Raw genomic sequence first — 21848 nt, forward strand, 5'->3', positions numbered from 1 at the left:
TATCTAAGGTCTTTTTGTACAGGGGTTTGTCAAGACCACCTGGCATGAGGACATTTTCCACTACAATTAAACCCTGTCTTAATATTTAAAATCACATCATATTTATGGCCCAAATAAAATCTTCTCAGTATGGCTAACACATATGACTTTTACGAGGAATGGTGCACCTTCGCCGAGTGATGCTACCTCAAGTAACAGCATGAAGCTGGATACTCCACCAGACAAGATGAATTCTTGTCATGAACTCCAGTAAGATCAAGAGACCACAAGAAAGATATACTATAACATATTTAAATGGTCAACTGAGGAGAAGAAAATTATGTTCTCAACTTCTTTACAAACTTAGTGTTTGAGATGTAAAGGAGAACTTAATGGAATATTCGGATATTTATGTGTCTCATATAGTGGTCAAGTGTTAGCTCTAGGAAGAGGGATCCTTGATTTCTGAGAATTTCGACTCAAGTAAAATGAAACATAGAGTTATATATCCTGGATAAATTCATACTCTTTAGAAGGAAAGTAAAAAAATATAGTGCTAATAAACATGAGAAAACATTTTTAAAAAAATAATAAAAAGACTCACAGTGTAAAACTATTCATGATTGTAGATTCAAAACAAGAACATAAGGTTGTTTTTTTTTTTTTACTCTTTGGGCGCCATTTTTAATACTAATGAAGCAAAAGATACGTATATTTTACTTTAATAAGTGAACAAAAAGAATTTTTTAAATCGTAAAATTAAAATATAAAATATATAAATAAATATCAAAAATAGACTGGTCCAAAAAGTTTATGACGAATTTTAAAAGAAATGAAATTTTTTTTAAATATGGTATTATATACTTAATCACTCAATTTTTTTTAAAAATATGGTATTATATACTTAATCACTCAAATTTTTTTAAAATATGGTATTATATACTTAATCACTCAAATATGGACAGTTTTGTTACACAATCTTCCCTCAACTTTCTTTTAACTTCAAGATTCCATTTTACCAGAACTGAAATGGCAACCAAAATAAATATGTGTATTTAGTTTCTCCTTATACACAAAACAACATTTTTTTTAATTTCACCTAGATCATTGTCAAACATGCTAAACTTTAAATCTTTAGCAACGTTTAATTTTACGTTACTTTAGAAGTTGGGAACAAAAATTAATTATTTTGTATAAATAGACTTGATAATGTTTTATCTTCAATTTATATTATTTCTTGAATGTTATTCTTGCAACGTTTCGGCAGGTATAACATTCGATCTTCTTGAGATGCGTCTTGCAGAACTTGAGAATATTTATATAACACAGGAATCTATGCGGAATTTTGCCACAAGGGTAATTGGCTCTCGTTTCGTTAGCCATAACCGGGTAGAAGTCTTATGTTATTTGTAATTGTATTCTTAGTTTTTGCTCATACTTAGAATTCAACCTTCATCCTACAGAAAACTGTCATTTAGCACTAATTATTACTTAGCACGTATATCTGTTGCACCATAAGTGGTACAATAGATATAAATAGTTCCAAGTTCGACAAGATGCATCTAAAGACGATCAGAGGTTATATTAAGTGGAACATTGTAAGAATAGCATCCAAGATGTGAACAGTAGACCGAATAATCAAAATAATACAAATTATCAATCCTTATCAAAAAATTCCAAAACGTCATAGCGTCAATATTTTTTTTTTTTTTTTAGAATTTGTATGGCCTTACAGAGAATTAAATTCGCTATGAAATATTAATGTTGCTGTTAATAATTCATTTTCTTCTTTCCTTTCTTTTCAGCCATGTATATCCTTTTCAATGGATTGTGTAAATATATGTTCAGTAACCCGATCGAATCTGTTGCTGGTTTGTTCATTGTCTCGTTGGGCACGTTTGCTGAGTTCTATAATGACTTGAACGTCACGAGGCATCCTACTATTGGCAAAGTACGTAAACAAATCTACTAAATTCGATTAAACCAGATAAACTTGTTCTTTTTAAGTTGCATAACTAACCACCTTATAATAAAGGCCAATGTGTATTTATTCGTATATAAATAAATATAAATCTGTTCCGTCACATAAAGGTTACCGAGTAAAAAACTGTCTTTTTCTAGTTCCAAGACAAAATCATTTCAAGCGGTGAAGGGAATCGGGAAAACAAATAGCAATTGAAATGGATTTGAAAAGAAATGCTCCATTCTAAATAAAAGTAAATAGTACGCCAAGATTTTCTTTCTTTAGGACATTATGGTAATAATAATAATAATAATAATAATAATAATAATAAGAAGAAGAAGAAGAAGAAGAAGAAGAAGAAGAAGAAGAAGAATAGACATGATCGGATGTGGAAAAAATTATACTGAAAACTATGCAAACAACTGTATCGTGAACACTTGGACAAATGGTACAAGTGCAAACTGGTAGCAGTACTTGAAAATGGAAATCACAAAATTCTATGGGATGTGGACGTACAAACAGATAAACCAATCCAAACAAGGAAACCAGATGTCATAATAACAAGAACAAGAACATAACAAGAAGGAAAACTCCTGCTAGATTGTAGATTTCGCCGTTCATCAGGCCAGATATCAAGAAGACGGAGAAACAAATACACGGAACTGGCCAGAGAGACAAAAGAGATTATGGAAGTTGCATTATTGAAACATAATTATCAGTTTAATCTCGAAGGTTCTATCACAAGGAACCAAAAGCGCAAAATAAAAAAAACTTCCATGGATTAATATGGGAGGGGAGACTATCGTCAAATTCTATTCTAAACTGGGAATGGGCAAAGGACTTATACTAAGTAGATATAAATAAGTCCCTCTTACCGTTTTTTTTTTTTTTGATGGAGAGTAGATAATGCAGTGGATGTGTTATCGGTAGCTCCAGTAACTCTCGCTTCTTCTTTTTTGTCCCTCAGTCCTCATTTCTAATGAGTGATATTTCTGACAAAGGGTGAAGAAAAAGCTGCTTCCCAGGTTGGTAGTACTTCGTGAACAGTAGTCTGAGATGTCGGAAATTTTCTGTCTCTATGTCTATCCTTGCGGCCATGTCATTAGTAAGGGTGCTGGAGGTAAACGTTTTCATTTGGGCTGACGTTAACTGCCTGATAGTCAGGGATCCGAACCTTGGAATAACCACTAAGGAGCCTGTCCTATCAGCAGGTGCAAAGTACTGGGGCTGCTGTATTGCCATTTGGTGAATGGATTCTGGACCATGCAGTAGTCTCTGGTGGGGCCTCGCGATGCCATACTAGTGGGTAATTGTTACGGCTTTACCTTATTATGTGCTACAAAAAAAAAAAAAAAATTTCCTGTCTTTCCTCTCTTACATTCCCTCTCTGTTCTGCTCTAACCAAGTATGCTGACCTGTTCCACAAACCCCAAAATCCTCAACATGAAATATCTCAAAAAAGAAAACACGAATAAACCTAGAACCCCATCCTCCTACGTAGACTTCTACTACCATATCTCTTTCTCCAACATCAGGGGGTCTACGTTCTAACCTTGTAGAGGTTGAAACCCAATTACAGGAGACGAAACCTGACATATTCTTTCTAAGCGAAACTGGAATAGGGCCGACCACCTCCCTAGATGAGTTCATAATTAAAGGATACTCTAACCTAACATCTAAATCTGACCCCCAAGATCGCCACAGGCATGGAATATGTGCCTACATTAAAGATGGCTTCCTATGTGGCAGGGATATCTCCAGAGAAGACCCTAACCTACCTTATATTTGCTTCAGGGTTGCACTTGCTTACACCACCGCATTTATATTTGCCCTCTATCGCCCCCACAACAGTGGAGTTACTGTCTTTAAGAGTATATCAGAAAAAATTGACCACATCCTGTCTGCTCATCCCTCGGCTAACATTCACATTTGCGGTGACTTCAATGTCCATAATGTGGAATGGCTGACCCACTCAAATAAGACTGATGAGGAGGGGAGGTTCTGTCATGATTTTGCCATTGCCTATGACCTCACTCAGATTGTCCGCAAGCCCACCTGTGTGCCCGATAGTACCAGTCAGTTTGCAAGCCTCCTAGACCTTTTTCTATCCACTTCCCCTGAGCTATGCTCATGTTCTGTTCTATCTCCTCTGGGATCCTCCGATCACTGCGTCATATCAGTTAAGATAAAAATGAAATATAATAAATCTACAGACGTACCTCTCCACCGTACTGTATACCGATACTCTATGGCGGACTGGGATAGCTTCCGTATATTCATATCTGATCTCCCTCTCCATTCCATGTTTAAAAAGGATGTGTTCTCTATAGTATCAGATCTGACCGAATGGTTACTTGTAGGCATAGGCCAATTCATACCATCCAAAAAATTCCAACAAAAACCTAACAGCCAGCCATGGTTCTCCCCCGAATGTGCTGCTGCCATCGCATACAGAAATCACTTTTTCCATAGCTACCAACGTAATAGATGCACTGAAACTAAAGCTGCTTTCAGAACCGCCAGTAACCATTGTAAAAGAGTAATAAAAAATGCAAAAGAACTATATGCACAATCCGTTAAGTCCAAAGTAGCTGAGCAGCGGCTTGGTTCCCACCAGTTCTGGCAAATAGCAAATAGGATCTTGAACAGAAACGTGCGCTCTATCCCAACCATTATCAATGGACCAGAGGTCATCTCGACAGCATCCGACAAGGCCAAACTATTTGCCAAAAACTTTGCGGCAAATTCTACCCTGACAACACACTATGCAACATACAAATATTTGTGCATGAGGTCGCCAAGCTAATCAAGAACCTTGACTCCAGTAAAGCAACTGGTCCTGACGGTATTCCAATTATAGTGTTAAAAAAATTACAACCAGAACTTACCCCCATACTTTCCAAACTGTTTAAGCGCTGCCTTAAGGAGAAGTGCTTTGCAACACCCTGGAAAACCTCATCAGTATGCCCTGTATTTAATAATTCAGGTGATAAGTCATCCCCCTCTCAGTACAGACCAATAAGTCTCCTGTGTGTCATGAGTAAGTTGATGGAATCCATATTAAATAGAGAAGTAGTCAACCACCTCAGCAGAAATAACCTTCTTAGTGACACGCAATATGGTTTCCGCTCTGCTAGATCTACAGCAGATGTGCTAACGGTTATATCTCATAGGATTAGTGAATCTCTCGACAAAGGCTTCATTTCTAGGGCAATTGCTCTCAACATATCAAAGGTCTTCAATAAGGTTTGGCATAAAGGCCTACTACACAAGATTTCCAGCTACGGTATAACTGGAAATGTTTTCTCTATCATTAAATCATTTCTATCTGATAGGCTCATAAGAGTAGTGGTTGATGGGCAGAAATCAGAGGCCCACAGTATTAATGCTGGAGTCCCTCAGGGGTCCATACTGGGCCCAACTCTCTTCCTACATCAATGATCTCCCAAAACACATACTTAAATCATTCGTTGACATCTATGCTGATGACACGACCATCTATGGCAACACATCAAAGGCCGTAAATGATGATGTTCTCTCTGATTCTCTCTCCTCTGATCTTGAGCGCGTGGTACAGTAGGGAAATAGGTGGCTGGTTACCTTTAATGCATCTAAGACCAAGCTCCTATCTCTACATCATAAATGCTATGATCCCCATCTGGCATCAATTGAAATGGATGACTCTCGTCTAAGGGAGGCCCCAGGATTTAATAAGCTCCTGGGTTTGACCTTTACACCTGATCTTAAATGGAACACGTACATCAAGTCTGTGGCCAAGGTCGCTGGGAAAATGGTGGGATCCTTCTACCGCTCCAGAAGATATCTCACTAATGATGCAATTCTCTATCTATATAAGAGCCAAGTACATCCAAAGATGGAGTACTGCTGCCACATCTGGGCGGGGGCTGCAAAAAACAGCCCATCCTGCCTTGACAGAGTACAAAATAGACTCCGTGGCTTGGTGGGGGATGCCCTTTTCTCTACCCTGCAACTTCTTTCCCACAGAAGAGACGTAGCGGGCCTGTCATTGTTCTATCGTTATTTCCATGGCAGGTGCTCGTCTGAGCTCCATTCACTGGTCCCCCCTCGCCAATCTTTCTCAAAAAACACCCGACTAACTGAAACCACCGTCAATAATTTTCCCCACTCCCTATCTGTGCCTAAATCAAAACGTAGATACCATGAACAAAGCTTCTTTCTTAGAACTGCACGCCTGTGGAACTCTGTTCCGCTTGCCTGTTTCCCTCCCGACTTCAACCTGGATGTCTTCAAGTCCAACACAAACAAATTCCTGATGAACCGCCCCCCCTTAAATAATGACACCTTACCAATTCTCCAATACTATTGCTACACTATTCCTTTGATTACTGTACACACAATAACCCTTATCCCTGAGTGGCCATTGGGCCTTGATAAGTGGTGAACTCCATGTAAAAAAAAAAAAAAAGATGAAGAAAGTCAAAATAACACAAATAATCGTAGGAGTATTTGAAACAATCCCAAAAATCGTTGAAAATAGAATGAGAGAAATTTGAATCAGAGGGATAGCTGAGAAGATACAATGGATAAGAATAACGAAAACGGTTTGAATATTAAGGAACACCATTGAATGCGGAGACTAAAAAACACAAACTACAAACGCTAGCCGACTGCATGGAAACTGCAACAGAAAGCTGGAGGAACACCACATGGAACTAAGAAAACTGAAACTTTAAAATCGTGAATTACCCCCACCCATCCCCGCCCCCGGAAAAAAATGTAGTGCTGGCATCAACTGACACCACACCAAATAGTAGTGAAGAGTTGAGCAGGATGCAAAGATGGAGGAGAGAAAACACTAACCAGACCTCTACTGGATGAGTGTGAAGAGAACTAGGACCTTGGGGATGCTTATTGCCACCCAAAATCCAATGATGACCATTAGTCATTGCCAGCGAGCAGTCAATGGCAAGAGACTGTTGCGATGATGCAAGTTCATTTGCAAAGGTTATCGAAAAAAGTGAAGTGTACTGGAAATTAGGAAGACTTGTTGCTAACCAAACTCCAGGAAACACTACCAGTTATTGTTAGTGAGTAATCTCTGATGGGACTTGTGTTAGAACTCCTAGTGAGTACAAATAAAAATAATAATAATAATAATAATAATAATAATAATAATGTCACTCAGACTCCAGAGAATACCATATGTTCTTCTCAAAGAGAAATCCTTGATGATGGCCTTCTAGTGAGTAAATAATAATAATAATAATAATAATAATAATAATAATAATAATAATATACATCTTATAGTCTATAAAAGGGAGAATGTGTGTGTGAGGATACTTCTCAACCTATATACTCAACAAATGTTTAATCTACAAACTTAAAATTTGGTATATAGGTTCTTCAGACACATGGAACAAATTTTAATCAAAAGAAAAAAAGCTTCTAATAAATCAAAATTGAAAAATTGGTATGTGGGAGTCGTTGGATTTTTCTCTGTTTGCTGTTTCATGATTGTGCATGCGTAAATGGTTCACATTACAGGTTCCTTATGTTAAGTATGTCAGTTTGAAAATACCTTTTCAAAGAGCATGTCAGGCTGGCTGAACGGTTATCATACTTGACTCACTGTCTTTAGATTTCAGTTTCAATCTCAGCTCGAGTATTTTTTTTACTTACAAGAAGCGAACTATTTAGAAAAGAAAACGTAATACCTGCGTGCATATGTCTCAGTTTCTTTCCGTTTTTTACTTTTTTTTAAAGAATTTAACGTTACGTTTAATACCTACAGCATTTCTGTTTACAATAAATAAGAATTCTGCATTAATTAAAACATAATATTTATGCATATTTTACGACCGGGCAACGCCAGCCCGCCGGCCTGCTAGTATATATATATATATATATATATATATATATATATATATACTAGCTGTACTTTGCCACGCGTTGCTGTGGCTCAAATTGGCGCAATGGAAAAAGTTCCAAAATGAGAAAAAGCATGTTTCTTATAGGTTATAATTTTCCATTTCATATGGGTACAGTTTCTGTTGTTCCATTTTCTTAGCTGATGTAGAGATTTTCTGGTTTGGTGACTCTTGAATACGTAACATAAATTGTCCATGTGAAAAAACAGTCAGTAAGCAACACAATTGTAAAGATTGTTCCCTGTGCTTTGTTGATGGTTATTGCAAACGACAATAAAATTGGAAAGTGCAATTTCCTAAAGTGTAATGATGTATCCGGTGGAATAATAGGAATGCATGGAATGAATATATATTCATCTGTAAAAAGTCCTGTTATGGTTATTGTTTCTATGATATTGTTTGTTAATTTTTTTTACTGCAAGCCATGTGCCTTTGCAAAGCTTGGATTGGTTTATATTTCACAACATGATAATTAGTACGCCAAATTTCAGTTGCAAAACATGCGGTGGCATCCCTGGCAAATATAGCTGTTGGATAATTAACCACTTTATCTGCTTTCACAACAGTGTTGATGGATTTGTATTTGACTACCTCACTTGGAATTTTACATTGAATAATAACGTGGACGTCTTTGTATTGACCTGCAAGAATAGCTCGTTCACTCAGTCAAGTGGAATTCTTATAATTTGAATACCTGCAAAAACCTTTTAAACTAACTCTCCTTTTGATGTAATAAAATTACAGAAGTTAAAAGTCAAAGAATTTTGCCCTTAACTCTGATCAGCTAGCACTTTTTCGTACCCAATTTCCCACAATTGATGCAAAAATTTATGTGCGGATCGAACAGTCTGCAACTGGACATGCATATTTTGAGTTAAGTTTAATATCTTCACATGGAACAAAAAAGTAGAGTATTTGAGGCAAGCACTTATTTCATCTGCTGGTGTTGATTGAAGAATAGCAGGTAACATTTGTCTGAAATCTCCTGCAAGCAATATTACTGTATTCCCAAATGGTCTGACATTGCCACACAAATCTTGCAAGGATCGACCAAGAGCCTCAAGTGATTTTTTGCGTACCATTGTGCATTCATCCTAAACAATAAGTTTGCATTTGTGCAATATTTTTCCCCATATTGGATGTTTTGGAGATGTCGAATATGAGATTTTTGAAAAATTGAATGTTTCAAAGTAGAATAAATAATTCTTCTACTTGGTAGCAAGGTCGCAGGTATTCCTCATGCAGCAAGGGCTAAGGCTATGTCATTTTATTACCAAATGGCTGGCAAAATCAATTTAATTAGAAAGATTTTACCAGTTACTTCTGGTGCTGTTCAAGGTAGCAGTAATTTCCAAATAACTTCTATTCTCACAGTCAGTAAATTAGGTGACTAAAATAGGATTTATCCATGTTTTGACAATGCCTTATTCACTGTAATTAATTTAGGAGACTAAAATAGGATGAGGGAGTAGAGATGGACAGATAGAGAGGAAGATATATAGATAGAAAAGAGAAAGTGAGAGGAAAATAGAGAAGGAGATAGAGAGATAAAGGGATTGATAGATAAACAGAGAGAGGGGGAGAGTTAGAAACAGAGAGGGATGAGACAGAGGAAAGGAGAGAGATAGAGGGAGTTAGAGAGAAAAAGGGGCTCAAAGAGAGATGGAGAGGGTGATATAGAGAGAAAGATAGATTGAGAAAGGGAAAGGGAGAGATGGATAGAGAATATTAAGAGAGGAAGAGAGAGGGGGAGAGAAACAAAAGGTGAATTACACTTCACCGTTTGTTTCCTCGTTCAGTAGAGAAGAAATCTTTCGAGACTGAGGCAATTTTAATGTTTTGTTATTATCCAGAGTACCTCTTTTTTTTTTGGGGGGGGGCTAGATTTTCCTCACATTAGAAACCGACCGGGTTATCTGTACTTTCACTTAACAAATTAATAAAAGAAAAACATATTGTAAAATTTGAATTTAACATGAAAATACTATTTTAAAAAATAGCACGATAACATAAGTGCATAAGTGCCACTTTAGGTACTCCTTGGGCGTTGAGTTCTATGGCGACCAGCATAATTATTTAATGGTCCCTCCCTTAGCCCCCACCCCCAGTGTAAATAAATAATGTTTCTTTTTTTGTTTTTGTTTTTTACATGGGGGTCACCACTTATCAAGGCCCGAAGGCCACTCAGGGATAAGGGTTATTGTGCGTGCAGTAATCAATGAGATAGTATTGTAGTAATCATTAGTATTGGGGGTTTTGATAGAGTGTCTTACTTAAGGGGGCGGTTTGTCAGGAGTTTGTTTATGTTGGACTTGAAGACGTCCAAGTTGTAGTCAGAAGTGCGAAAGGCAACGTATGTAAATAAATGATAAATGTTACGTGTGCATGCGTTAGCCTTGACTAAGGGGGGCTAAGGGAGCGACCATTAAATAATTCTGCTGGTCACCATGGAACTCAACACCCAAGGAGAACCCCACTTTATTTTAAATATTTATTTTCCAAAGGACTGTTTGAATAAATCAACAATGAATAAAATGATGCTTCTACCCTTTATTGCCGAAATTGGAGACGCCATTTTTTTTTTCACGCACTTGCTATCCAAATCTAGGGGAGACATCATTATATGGCCGAACGATTGCTTCCGGAAAGGGAAAGAATAAATTTACTAAAATTAACATTTATTACTTCCGGAAACGTTAAATTAAACTAAAATTATCATTTATTACTTCCAGAAACTTGGTAAACCGATATTACTGGAGAAAATGAATCTTGACAATTCAAAAGAATGTTTAAAATTATTTATTTGTTGAAAAAAAAAAAAAAAAAAACTTCCGGAAAGAACTATGAAAAAAAGTAAATAAAGAAAGTCAAAAAGAACATATATCCATAATTGTTTAATTGGAAATGTTTCGATTTAATTAATGAGAACGGGAAAGTTTTTGATGGAACATTTTTTTTTTTATTAAAAACATAAAATTGAAATGACATATTAATAATAGTTTAAACTGGGCGAGCGCCATTTGAAAACCAAAGCATTTATTAGTTTTTTTGTTTGTTTGTTTATTTTTTCGTTTGTGTGTGTGTGTATTTTTTTTTTCGAACAAATAAATAATTTTATTCATTTTTTTTATACTTAAAGCAACTTTGAAAGGCCAACAACAAATTAATTTAAATGATTGTTTTTTTTTTAACGGAGAAGTGGGTTGTTTTTTATTTTTATTTTTTTTTACTGGGAATCGAAATATAATGTAAAAACATCGATTGAAAAGTTTGTGTAAAAAAATATAATTTAAAGAAAACAATTTTGAAATGAAAGCAATATTGGACTTTTATAAAATAGTTTGGTTTTTTTTCGAACAAATAAATAATTTTAAACATTCTTTTGAATTGTCAAGATTTTTTTGTCAAATAAATAAATTTCAAGCAATTTTTGCAATAAATAATAAATAGCAACTTCGTTAATTTTACGACTCGCCCCAGCATATTATAAACAGCCTAACTTCCCCATGTTAAAAAGGCTTTCGGAATGAACACCCCCAACCTCCCCATGTTAAGAACGGCTTTCGAGGCTTGTGGAAGGGCGTGTTTAATTTGAAAGCCGTTTTTAACATGGGGAGGTTAGAGTGTTTATAATACGCTGAGGCATGTCGTAAAAATGAAACAGTTTAGAAAAAGTTAAAACAAAACAATGCCGTGAAAGAAACTAAACAATTAAAACGTAATGTCTCATGAGTGAAAAGCCTTAAGATATTTAAAATTAAAAAAATTGTTAAGATACATAAAAGAATTTAAATTTAAAAAGTATGGGATTTTTTTTTGTGCTAATGCAGAGAGTGCCGCGCTATTTTTTAAAATTGTATTTCCACGTTTAATTAAAGTTTTATGATATGTTTTTTTATTCAATTGTAAGGTTAAAGTACAGAATAGGTACAAAACACCCTCCCTTCCCCATGTTAAGAATGTCTTTTTTAATAATAACGTTATTATTTCAGCACAGATCACTCTCTGCATGAGTACCTTTTTTTTATATTTATCTTGTAATTCGAGAGTAGTTGGAACGGAAGTTACCGGAAATAAAACTGGGCAGTCTCGCAGAAACGACTTACGAAAAATATTTATATTTTAATTAATATTTTTATAATTCGCAATGTAAAATTACTTTAATAACATGCAAGCATTCATTGACGTTACATATAGATTTTCTGAAAATTTCAATTAAATTGGTAATGTAGAAATATGGTTTTATCGATGTTAAACGAACCAAGAATTACATTTTTATATATATAGATATATGCACGCGCGCGTGTGTGTGTGAGAGAATGTGTGTGTGTGTGCGCGTGTGTGTGTGTGTGTGTGTGTGTGAGGACACTTCTTAACCTATATACTACACGAATTTTTGATTTAAAGACTTGAAATTTGGTATATAGTCTATTCAGACACGTAGAAAACTGTTTAATCGGTTTTCATATGGAAAAATGTCCTTCTAATAGGTCAAAATTGTAAAGTTAGTACTTGAGGGTTATTGGATTTTTATCTGTTTGCTGTTTCACGAATACACATGCATGAATCATTTAGATTCTTTATAGTAAGAATAAGTAGGCTTGAAAACACTCTCTAAAGGTTGTGTCCAGCTGGCCTGATGGTTATCGTACTTGACTCACTGTCTTTAGGTTTTGTTTTCGATCTCAACTTGAGTATTTTTTTTTCACAAGAAGTGAACTGTTTAGAAAAAAAACATAAGATTTGCATGCACATGTTTCTGTTTCTGTATGAATTAAAATATAATATTTATATGCATTTTACGACCGAACAATGCTGTTCAGCCTTCTAGTATATATATATATATATATATATATATATATATATATATATATATATATATATATATATATATATATATATATAAGAGCAAATAGTTAATAAATGTATTATAAGCTCTATCTCCTATTTGGTTTTATCGAGCTTTTACATCTGGTTAAGATTACTTTATAAATATTAATTCTTTAATATTTATAATATACTTTAGTTTTACCATCTTGGACCATTTTGGTAAATTTAATTGTAATTTTTATTTTATATATATATATATATATATATATATATATATATATATATATATATATATATATATATATATATATGCATGTCTGATTAAACATGACTGAGTTCGTCATTTTTCCAAAATTAAAATAATTCACTTCTACCCACCCTACACCTACTTATATAACCAATATAAAATAAAATAGAATTAACTACAAATACACCCAAGCCTCGATAAAGAAGAAGAACAACAACAACCATTCCTGAGAATGATCGAAAGTACCGATGGAAAGTGCTAGAGAATATGGTTGGACAACAACCATTGGGTGCCATACTGTATAACCTACCAGCCAAAACAAGAAAGACGCCTCGGTGAATAGAAAAGATTACCAACAAAATTGGAAGAAAGACGAACTCAGGCGTATTTAATTAGACATGCATAAGTAATGACTTGCTGCCAAAGTATACAAATACACGCACACACACACACACACACACACACATACATACATATATACATATATATATATATATGTGTGTGTGTATATATATATATATATATATATATTTTTTTTTTTTTTACAAAGGCATCACCACATTATCAAGGCCCAGAGGCCACTCAAGGATAACCATATATATGTGAAAAATTTAATTATTAACATACGAGGCGCGTGCAATAAGTAATGCCCCTGACCCACTTCCCATAGCAGTAGAGCAACAAAACTTGGCACAGTTATTAGTCTTTCTTTACACAGGAACCAGCCAGAGTTATGCATTTCTCCCATCGTTTGATGCAGCTCTGGACACCGTTTTTGTAGAACACCCCAGTTTGGTCTCCAACCACGATGTGACTTCAGATATCAAAGCTGCATCATCTGGGAAACGCTTTCCTTTCAAAAACAATTGTGGTACCTTTTTCCAGGAAATCTGTCATCACTATTCCGTTTTGGTCCCAGAAGACTGTGAGCCAGCAGAGGGCTGCACCCTTGCCTTCTTTGGAGGTGGTGAGTCCAAGTGCTTCCACTGCATTGACTGGGCTTTGGTCTCTGGATCTTAGTGATGGACCCAGTCTTTTGAAAAACTTTGACTCATCTTCTTGGCACATCTCCAAATTCATCCTCGAGCACTCGACGCATTCTTGTTTCTGGAATGGTGTGAGCAACCTGGGAATCCATCTGGCAGACACCTTATGCATATGCAAATGGTCATGAATGATAGTTTCCACAGACCCTGTCCTAATATTGACATCTTGAGCTATTTGATGAATAGTAATGCACCGATCTTCCAAAATGGCAGCCTCAACTTGACGGACAGATGCCTCATCAATGGCAGAAGGGGGGGGGTTGACCAGGTCTGAGAGCTGTTTCCACAGACTTCCGGCCATGTTTGAATTCACGATGCCAGCGTTTTACAAGCTCATATGATGGGGCATTATCACCATAAGTTTCTTTCATTTCATCAAAAGTCTCCTGTGGTGTGCATCCTTTCAAATACAAACACCTGTAAAACAGAAACCACAATTAGTTCAGAGCTGTAATTTGCTACATAACCCGTAGAGATATAAATCATTGCACATGCAAAATTTCAGCTAGATCAGACAACTGGAAGTTGGTCAGGGGCATTACTTATTGCACGCCCCTCGTAAGCTTATGATTTATATAAGTATCAGTGTAGACACTGGTGAAGCATGTTTTTTCTTACATCATTCTGGACAGAAGGTGTACACTAGTTATAGATTGTGCATTTGTGTTAAATTATAAATTCTCAAATGGTAATTTTTAGTGACTAATTCGAAGACTTGCTTCGACAACAGATTTTATATTTACTGTGGAATTACAATTTGTAACAGAAAATTAAAAAAAAAACTGTATTTAATTCCTCAGTAAAAATAAGATAATGTTTTCAAACGTATTGCTTACAATATAATATACAAACTGGCATTAAGTGAGTTAATTGAATATATAATATAATCAGATTATAATCAAATCTTTCTTAACTAAAAAATAAGATCTAAGTAGCTTTCGGTGACCATTTATTCAAACAACACCGCATTAATGCAGGTGTACCCCAGAAGTCGGCACTTGGACCTATATTTTTCCTGATCTTCATAAACGACATCCTTGATGCAATCGTATTTAAATGAAACTATGCTCTATTCCCAGCATAAGGGCAATCGAATGCTCACACAAGCAAGGCAATGGCTGAATCTTTGCAAAATGATCTCAATTCAATAGAATTGGGTCAAAAATAGAAACATTTACGGTTCTTTTAACAACTATAAAAAAACCTTTTCAACAATTGATTGTTATGGCTGATAACATCTTGCACAAAATCGAATGTTGTAACTCCTGGGTTTAAAATTCTCAGGCAATATCAAGTGAAATACATATATAGAAGATGCTATTAAATCTACCACAAACAAGGTAGGCTCCCTCTACAAGGCTAGAAAACTTCTTGCGCCTGTCAATATCTTATATTTCTGTAAAACCACAATTTACTCATGCATGGAGTATTGTTTCCACATTCAACAGGGTGCAAGAAGAATTTTCATTCTAATAGATTCTACATTGGCTGCCAAACTTGAACTCCTGTTACATTGTTGCAGATAATATCTCTTGAAATATACTTCAGTGAACTTACTGCACTTGTATCCCTCAACATAAATACCCCCGACCCACTTGACTAGCAGCAAAATAACACCCCTTCTTTATAGAGGGCGCCAGATCCAAAAAGAAAATTTCCTGCTCATTTCTTTCCTCAGACTGCTTGCCTGTTTTCCTGACCATGGCAATATGCATAAATTTGAGTGTAATGTGAATATCTTGCTGTGCAACTCTCAACTCCACTATAAATCTGTCCTCTATCACAGTAAATCTGTCCTCTATCACAGTTCCAGGTGCAATATTCCTTGTATAGGATGAACAAAAGTAAAAAAAAAAATGATTTAAAGACAGAAAACATCAGAGAGACAACTTTTATGTGCGTGTGAGGAATAGAAAAAAGACAGAGAGGGAGAGATATAGAGCTTAATAGTTCATCTTGCTATCTGCGAGCATTGCTCCCCCACCCCACTTTCTTGAGATGAGCAGCCAGACACGTTTTCTCTGGTTGAAATCTCACCAGCTAAGAGAGTAAAAGATATACCACCTCTTATATATACATATACCACATGACTTCCTCAACTTCCACCAGAGGTGACCTCCGACCTCTAAAACTTTTCCACTAAAAACATGGCATCTATCATGTAACATTGGTTATTCCTTTCCTCCTGACAACTCTCATTTTGAAAATGAAATGCTATATATCATTTTTGACCCAATTTATTTGCATACTGTTTTGAAATAATTGGTACTTAATTTACATTTCATGAATACAAATAAAATATTATCATTAATAATAATAATAATAATAATAATAATAATAATAATAATAATAATAATAATGAAAGGGGGTGTTCTCTAGAACATAATGAACATAATAGTCACCATTGAGATATTGGCGGTGAAGATTAAAAAAGCTTTCAAAAGAGTTCAGGTATATTGGTTCAAAAACCTTTCAGTTCTTTGCCCACATCTTGCAACGATACTAAATGACTGTTTGACGACAGGTAACTTCCCTAAGTGATTGACAAAGAGCACTGTAGTCTTGATCATAAAAGATAAGACAAAGAGAGAAGTGACAAAGTTTAGATCAATCACTTACCTCTCAGTTATACAAATAACTTTTCACAAGCATATTGTTTGAAAGTATCTACGGCCATTTGAGCCAAAACAATTTGCTGCCTAAGGAACACAGAACGGCTGTCAATAATATCACGAGGCACCAAGGATCAACTTTTGATCAATAAAATGATCCTATGAAACTGCAAGCAAAAGGGCTGGGTAGATTATAAGAAGGCATTTGATATAATGTCCCAATCATGGATACTCAAATGTTTGGAAATTTTTGGAATAGCCTGCAACATCCAAATATCTATAAAGCATAGCATGAAGAATTGGGAAACCAATTTAATTCAGAAAATGTTGCATCAGGCAAAGTGAAAATTAGGACTGGTATTTTCCTGGTAATATTCTTTCCCCTTTTGCTTTTGTCATCAGCTTGATCTCGTTGACACTACTTTTACAGAATGTGACAGCAGGATATGATCTTAGAAAAGGACTTCCTACAGTAAACCATCTACTATTCATGGATGACCTTAAAGTTTTTTGGAAGGAGTGAGAACCAGCTTGATACCCTAATGAATACGACCAGATTGTTTATAAGGATGGAATTTAGCATCACTAAATATACTATTCACGTAAACAGTAAAGCTCATCCACTCAGATGACCTTGAACTTCCAACAAAAGATCTGATAAAGAATGTTGACAGCGAGAAAGGCTACAAATATTCGAGGATACTGGAAGCCCAAGAAAAAGCCACTCGCACTTGGTCCATCAAACACTATGTTGACAAAACTGCAGAATCACCGACGTGCCATATGCTAGCTCAACATTAATATAAAAATGGAGACACAATGAAGTTGCTAAAGTCCTACACTGGAATATTTGCAAACTCTGTGAATTAGACCACAATGAGAAGTGGTATAAGCATAAACCAGAACTAGTAGAGAAAAACGTCAATATCAAAATTCTTTGGGACATGTGCATGCAAACTGATAAGGTTCTTAGACATTTCAAACTTGACATAATTTTTCTAAACAAAAACAAGAAAAATTGCTCAATCATTAATAGCCCTTTATATACCAGAATACAAAAGAAAGAACATGAAAAAATAAATAGATATCAAGATCTGAAATCAAAACCATGGAAATATAAAGAAGTCAAAGTGATTCCCATTGTAATTGGAATATTTGGGACCATAACGAAAAACCACCATAAATGACTTAATCAAATTGACAAGACAATTTCTTTTCTAATTTTGCAAAAGGCCTGCCTGTTAGGAATGGCGAAAATGTTGAGATACTACCTTAATGTCTAATGTCAAAGAAATTGATCTAATGTTCAAGAAAAAAATCAACTAAAAATATCCAAAAGTTTCGACTACTATGAAATAATAATAATAATAATAATAATAATAATAATAATAATAATAATAATAAATTCTCACTACCGCCATTAAAATGTTTTACAATGTATTTCTTCAATCCAAATTTCTTGGCTTTTAATTTCTTTTGAATGGTCTGAAAACATTCAAAATTCATCTCACATGCATTTTTCGTTGTTTTTTTTTTATTATTAATGCTGCAATATTTAAACCATTTTTGTAAACAATTACAACAACTTTATTGTTAAACCGGCCAACTTAAATTCCACTGACCTCATGTTAACATTTCAGGCTATATTCACAACATACATGGTGCTGGTCTCCCTTCTACTAATCAACATGTTAATTGCTATGATGGGTAATACCTACCAGCTTGTGGCTAGTCAACAGATGGAATGGTTTAGACAGGTAAGCACAGATGAATGTGAAAGGCAATTTTCATTTTAATTTCTCACTTTAAATATATTGAATTAAAAATAAACGATAAAACAGAAAACCCTATGTGAATTATTCTATGTTTTTGTTATATTAATCATCTAGTCAGCGGTTCAACAACTCCGACGAAACTATTAACATCGACGAAACGTAGATTAATCCATGTAGAGTTTTTCTGATGTTTATATAATGTAAACGAATGTTTTAAGGAACTCTTTCGATAGGAGCCAAGGCGTTCATATAACTTTTATGATGTAGCTGGGTTCTTTCGGGTATTTTTGTCATTGGAATTGGAATCAGTAATTGTATCAGAATCGGGAATTTAAAAGAGAGTTGGTAATTGTATCGGAAGCGGGAAAATCATTGGAATCGTTTCATCACTAAAATCCTACAACTATTTGTATCTTGTTATCTAGCTTGTTTATTTGTTCCCATGCTCACTAAATGACGTCATTCATTAAAACAGAAGTGGGGATAATGGAGCATGAAGTCGTTACTAAAGTATGACGTCATCCATTAAAACAGAAAGATGGAAGATAACTATGCATCAAAGATGATATCAAAATGTCGTCATCAAGATGATATCATCAACATGTCACTCATCAAGCCATATAGGGGTAAGAAATCTTTTATGATGAATGTAGTGAACCATAGTTGTTTAGCAGAGACCAATTTTCCCCTGACTCGAGCAAGATCTACCAGAAAAAAAAGAGAGAAAGAAAGGAAGCAAAAATTACCTTATCTCTCTTCTGATCCTGACGTAATTTCCTGACGTCGATCGTCCAAAATGGCCAAGGAAGGGTAAGCAGCTCATCTTCCTCTCAAATGTAGTAGAAGTCGAGAAAAACGGAAGATGCGACCACCCTCATTATACAATAAGCGATGTCTGAAATAACATAACGATTTGGGGGATCAACCATTAGTTGATTTAGTCACAAGATCACTCACATAAAAGTTATGGATCAGAAGTCTATTCGATTCTTTCCCCCTTTTTAGTTTAATTCACAAAGCAACAACGTCCTGCTTCTATTTTGTCTAGATTAGTTCTGTGGCATGTAATCGATATCAATACCCAAACAGCTCAATTTTGTTAATGTACTCTTATACATCTCTGTAAATCCGTTTTTTTTTTATATCTCCACATAGTAGGAAGCTGTGATATATGCTTAATTTCGTTGTATTACTTGTAAGTTCAAATAAATCCTTTTATATTTTTATAATTATGGTTTACTTAAACCTTAGGGGCTCACACGAGACTGATAGTTTTTTCTGTTTTTCAATCCACTTTGATCTTTAATAATGAAGTGGTGAAATCCGGTAAAATCCAGGTAATGTTTGTAAATAAATAGACGACGATTTTGTTATGATAAGAAATAAGTTTTAGCCACAAAAACCTTTATTTCGGCAGGACCGGAATAAAAGCGAATACGATAAAATCAATTTAAAAAAAAAAGTTTTTTAAAGGTGAGAAAAAATTTGATGCCAAATGTTAAAAATGGCTTCCATGTCACTATGGTAAGCAGGAATGTTCTTACATGCCTGCTTTGGTTGACAGCATCACTCTAATTGACTAAGACACAGGAAAAATGACCAAACGGAAACTGTTTCAGTTGAATGCCATATCAATCACTTCACGTAGAAACATTGGTTCACATAGAAATAAAATAGTCCATCAAAATTTAACTGCTGTAATTTCAAGAAAGAGAGAAAAATCTTAATTCATTTCTTGACAGTGTTTAGTGCTAAAATTTTATCTTTTTCTTCTCCTTTTCAGTGGGCCAATATTGTGCTGATTATTGAACAAAGTGTCGCAACACAAGAAAGAATAGAACAACAAAGGCAATACACACAGGCTTTGCCTGATGGCAAAAGAGTGCTCTCAATTCGGTGCCACAAAGATGTAAGTTCACATGCCATTTTAGCAAAACAACAAACATTATTATTATTGTATTGTCAATAAAATCACTTTTTATTCTTACATACGTGCGTATAAATATTCAAAACTGTTTAATGCAAGAGTAAGCACATCAGGCATAAGCTTATCTCTTTGTCTTTCTTTCTGTTGAAGAGGACCGAGTATGGGGGATCGTGTTAAAAAAATACGGCAACGGGCAAAGAAAATTGTAACATATTCTGGGAACAAACACACGTTGTACATTCTGCCGCAAAGAATAGGAAATAACTCCACGTCTCTCACGAGATTTCGAATGTTATCTCGTCTCTGTGCTCCACATCTCTCAAGTGATCGTTCTTTTCTCTTTTTTATAGTTTTCTTTTCTTTAGTTTTCTTTGATTTCACATGCATTTACACATATTTACATCTGCACTATGTTACGAAATGACAAACACAGGAATTTTGTTAAATATTAAAAATAACTACTTTATTTATTCCTAACATGAACGTTGATGCAATTGTAATGTTAGTGTTATAAAAAGTAAACACTAATCATCGCCTTAGACAAAAAAATACGAATACAAACAAACCTTATTGTTTAACCATGGAAGAAGCGTCATATGAGGTAATTTTTTAAGGCACTGGTTACAGAAGACATGTGATGACAGCTTATGTGATTGTAGAAGCATGCTAGTCCCGGCGATCACCAACTCCCAATGTTTATGCTATGTTCTCTCCTTCATTTTCATTTTCTCGTTCTGGCTGTGTTGTCGTTTCTCGTATTGGTGATCATGGAGGGAGCATGCACTAGTTTACAAGTTGTATTTGCAGCAAGTAAAAAAAAAAACTAACATACATTAAGTATTTGACGAGTTGGTAATGAGCGTATGCATGTTCGGCTCCCGCCGCTAGTATCCACCTTTTGAGTTAAGTTCCAGTATATCAGCTAACACCAAAGATAATTTGTCTGACAAAACAAGTTATTGTATCCAAAGTCAACTTTGTGTCCCTTCAACCTGATCTAACTTGTCTTTTCAAACAAATCGACTTGACGCTCATCTGTTCTGTCTCCTCAATATATCTACTTGCAACCGGAAATCCTAAATGTTCAATATTTTTCCCAGTCACTCTCAGCTTTTTTAATTGTTTCTCATTTCGTCGCTTATTTTGCTAACTCCATTTTGGCACTGTCCAAAATTTTCTCCCTGCTCTAATCAATATCTAAGCTCACCTAATACAATTTGGCTCCATATATGGCCCTAACTGCCAACAGATGATGATGAGCCAAGATTTGATATAATTTGTCACAACACGACTGTCCATTCATCTCAAATCCAAACTCCTTCATTTACCAAACTAACCCCACCACCAAACAGCACACACAAATATCCACATCTCAAGTTGTTATTATACCACAGCATGTACATAATTTTCTACCATCAATCACTTCACCTTACCATCCCACTTAGGATATCAATGTTATGTTGGGTGTTCTCTTTTCTTTTTTAATTTTCTTATCAGGTTGCTCAAACTGGAGGTGGATGCCAAACATTCACCCACAAATGCAGATATTCTAACCGAGAG

General features: G+C 35.1%; 1 protein-coding gene across 1 annotated transcript in view; it reads left to right on the plus strand.

Annotated features, from left to right (window-relative positions):
* The window catches only part of LOC145286078 (transient receptor potential cation channel subfamily V member 6-like), a 103678-nt gene that overhangs the window by 78658 nt on the left and 3172 nt on the right, over nucleotides 1-21848 (plus strand). Inside the window, exons 12-14 of the mRNA XM_080134748.1 lie at nucleotides 1785-1930; nucleotides 18227-18343; nucleotides 20145-20270. Of these exons, the coding sequence (XP_079990874.1) occupies nucleotides 1785-1930; nucleotides 18227-18343; nucleotides 20145-20270 (389 nt within the window). The remainder of the gene's footprint in view (nucleotides 1-1784; nucleotides 1931-18226; nucleotides 18344-20144; nucleotides 20271-21848) is intronic.

This window comes from Euprymna scolopes, chromosome 10, assembly GCF_053919585.1.
Source record: "Euprymna scolopes isolate OS-2025 chromosome 10, ASM5391958v1, whole genome shotgun sequence".
NCBI classification, from domain to species: domain Eukaryota; kingdom Metazoa; phylum Mollusca; class Cephalopoda; order Sepiida; family Sepiolidae; genus Euprymna; species Euprymna scolopes.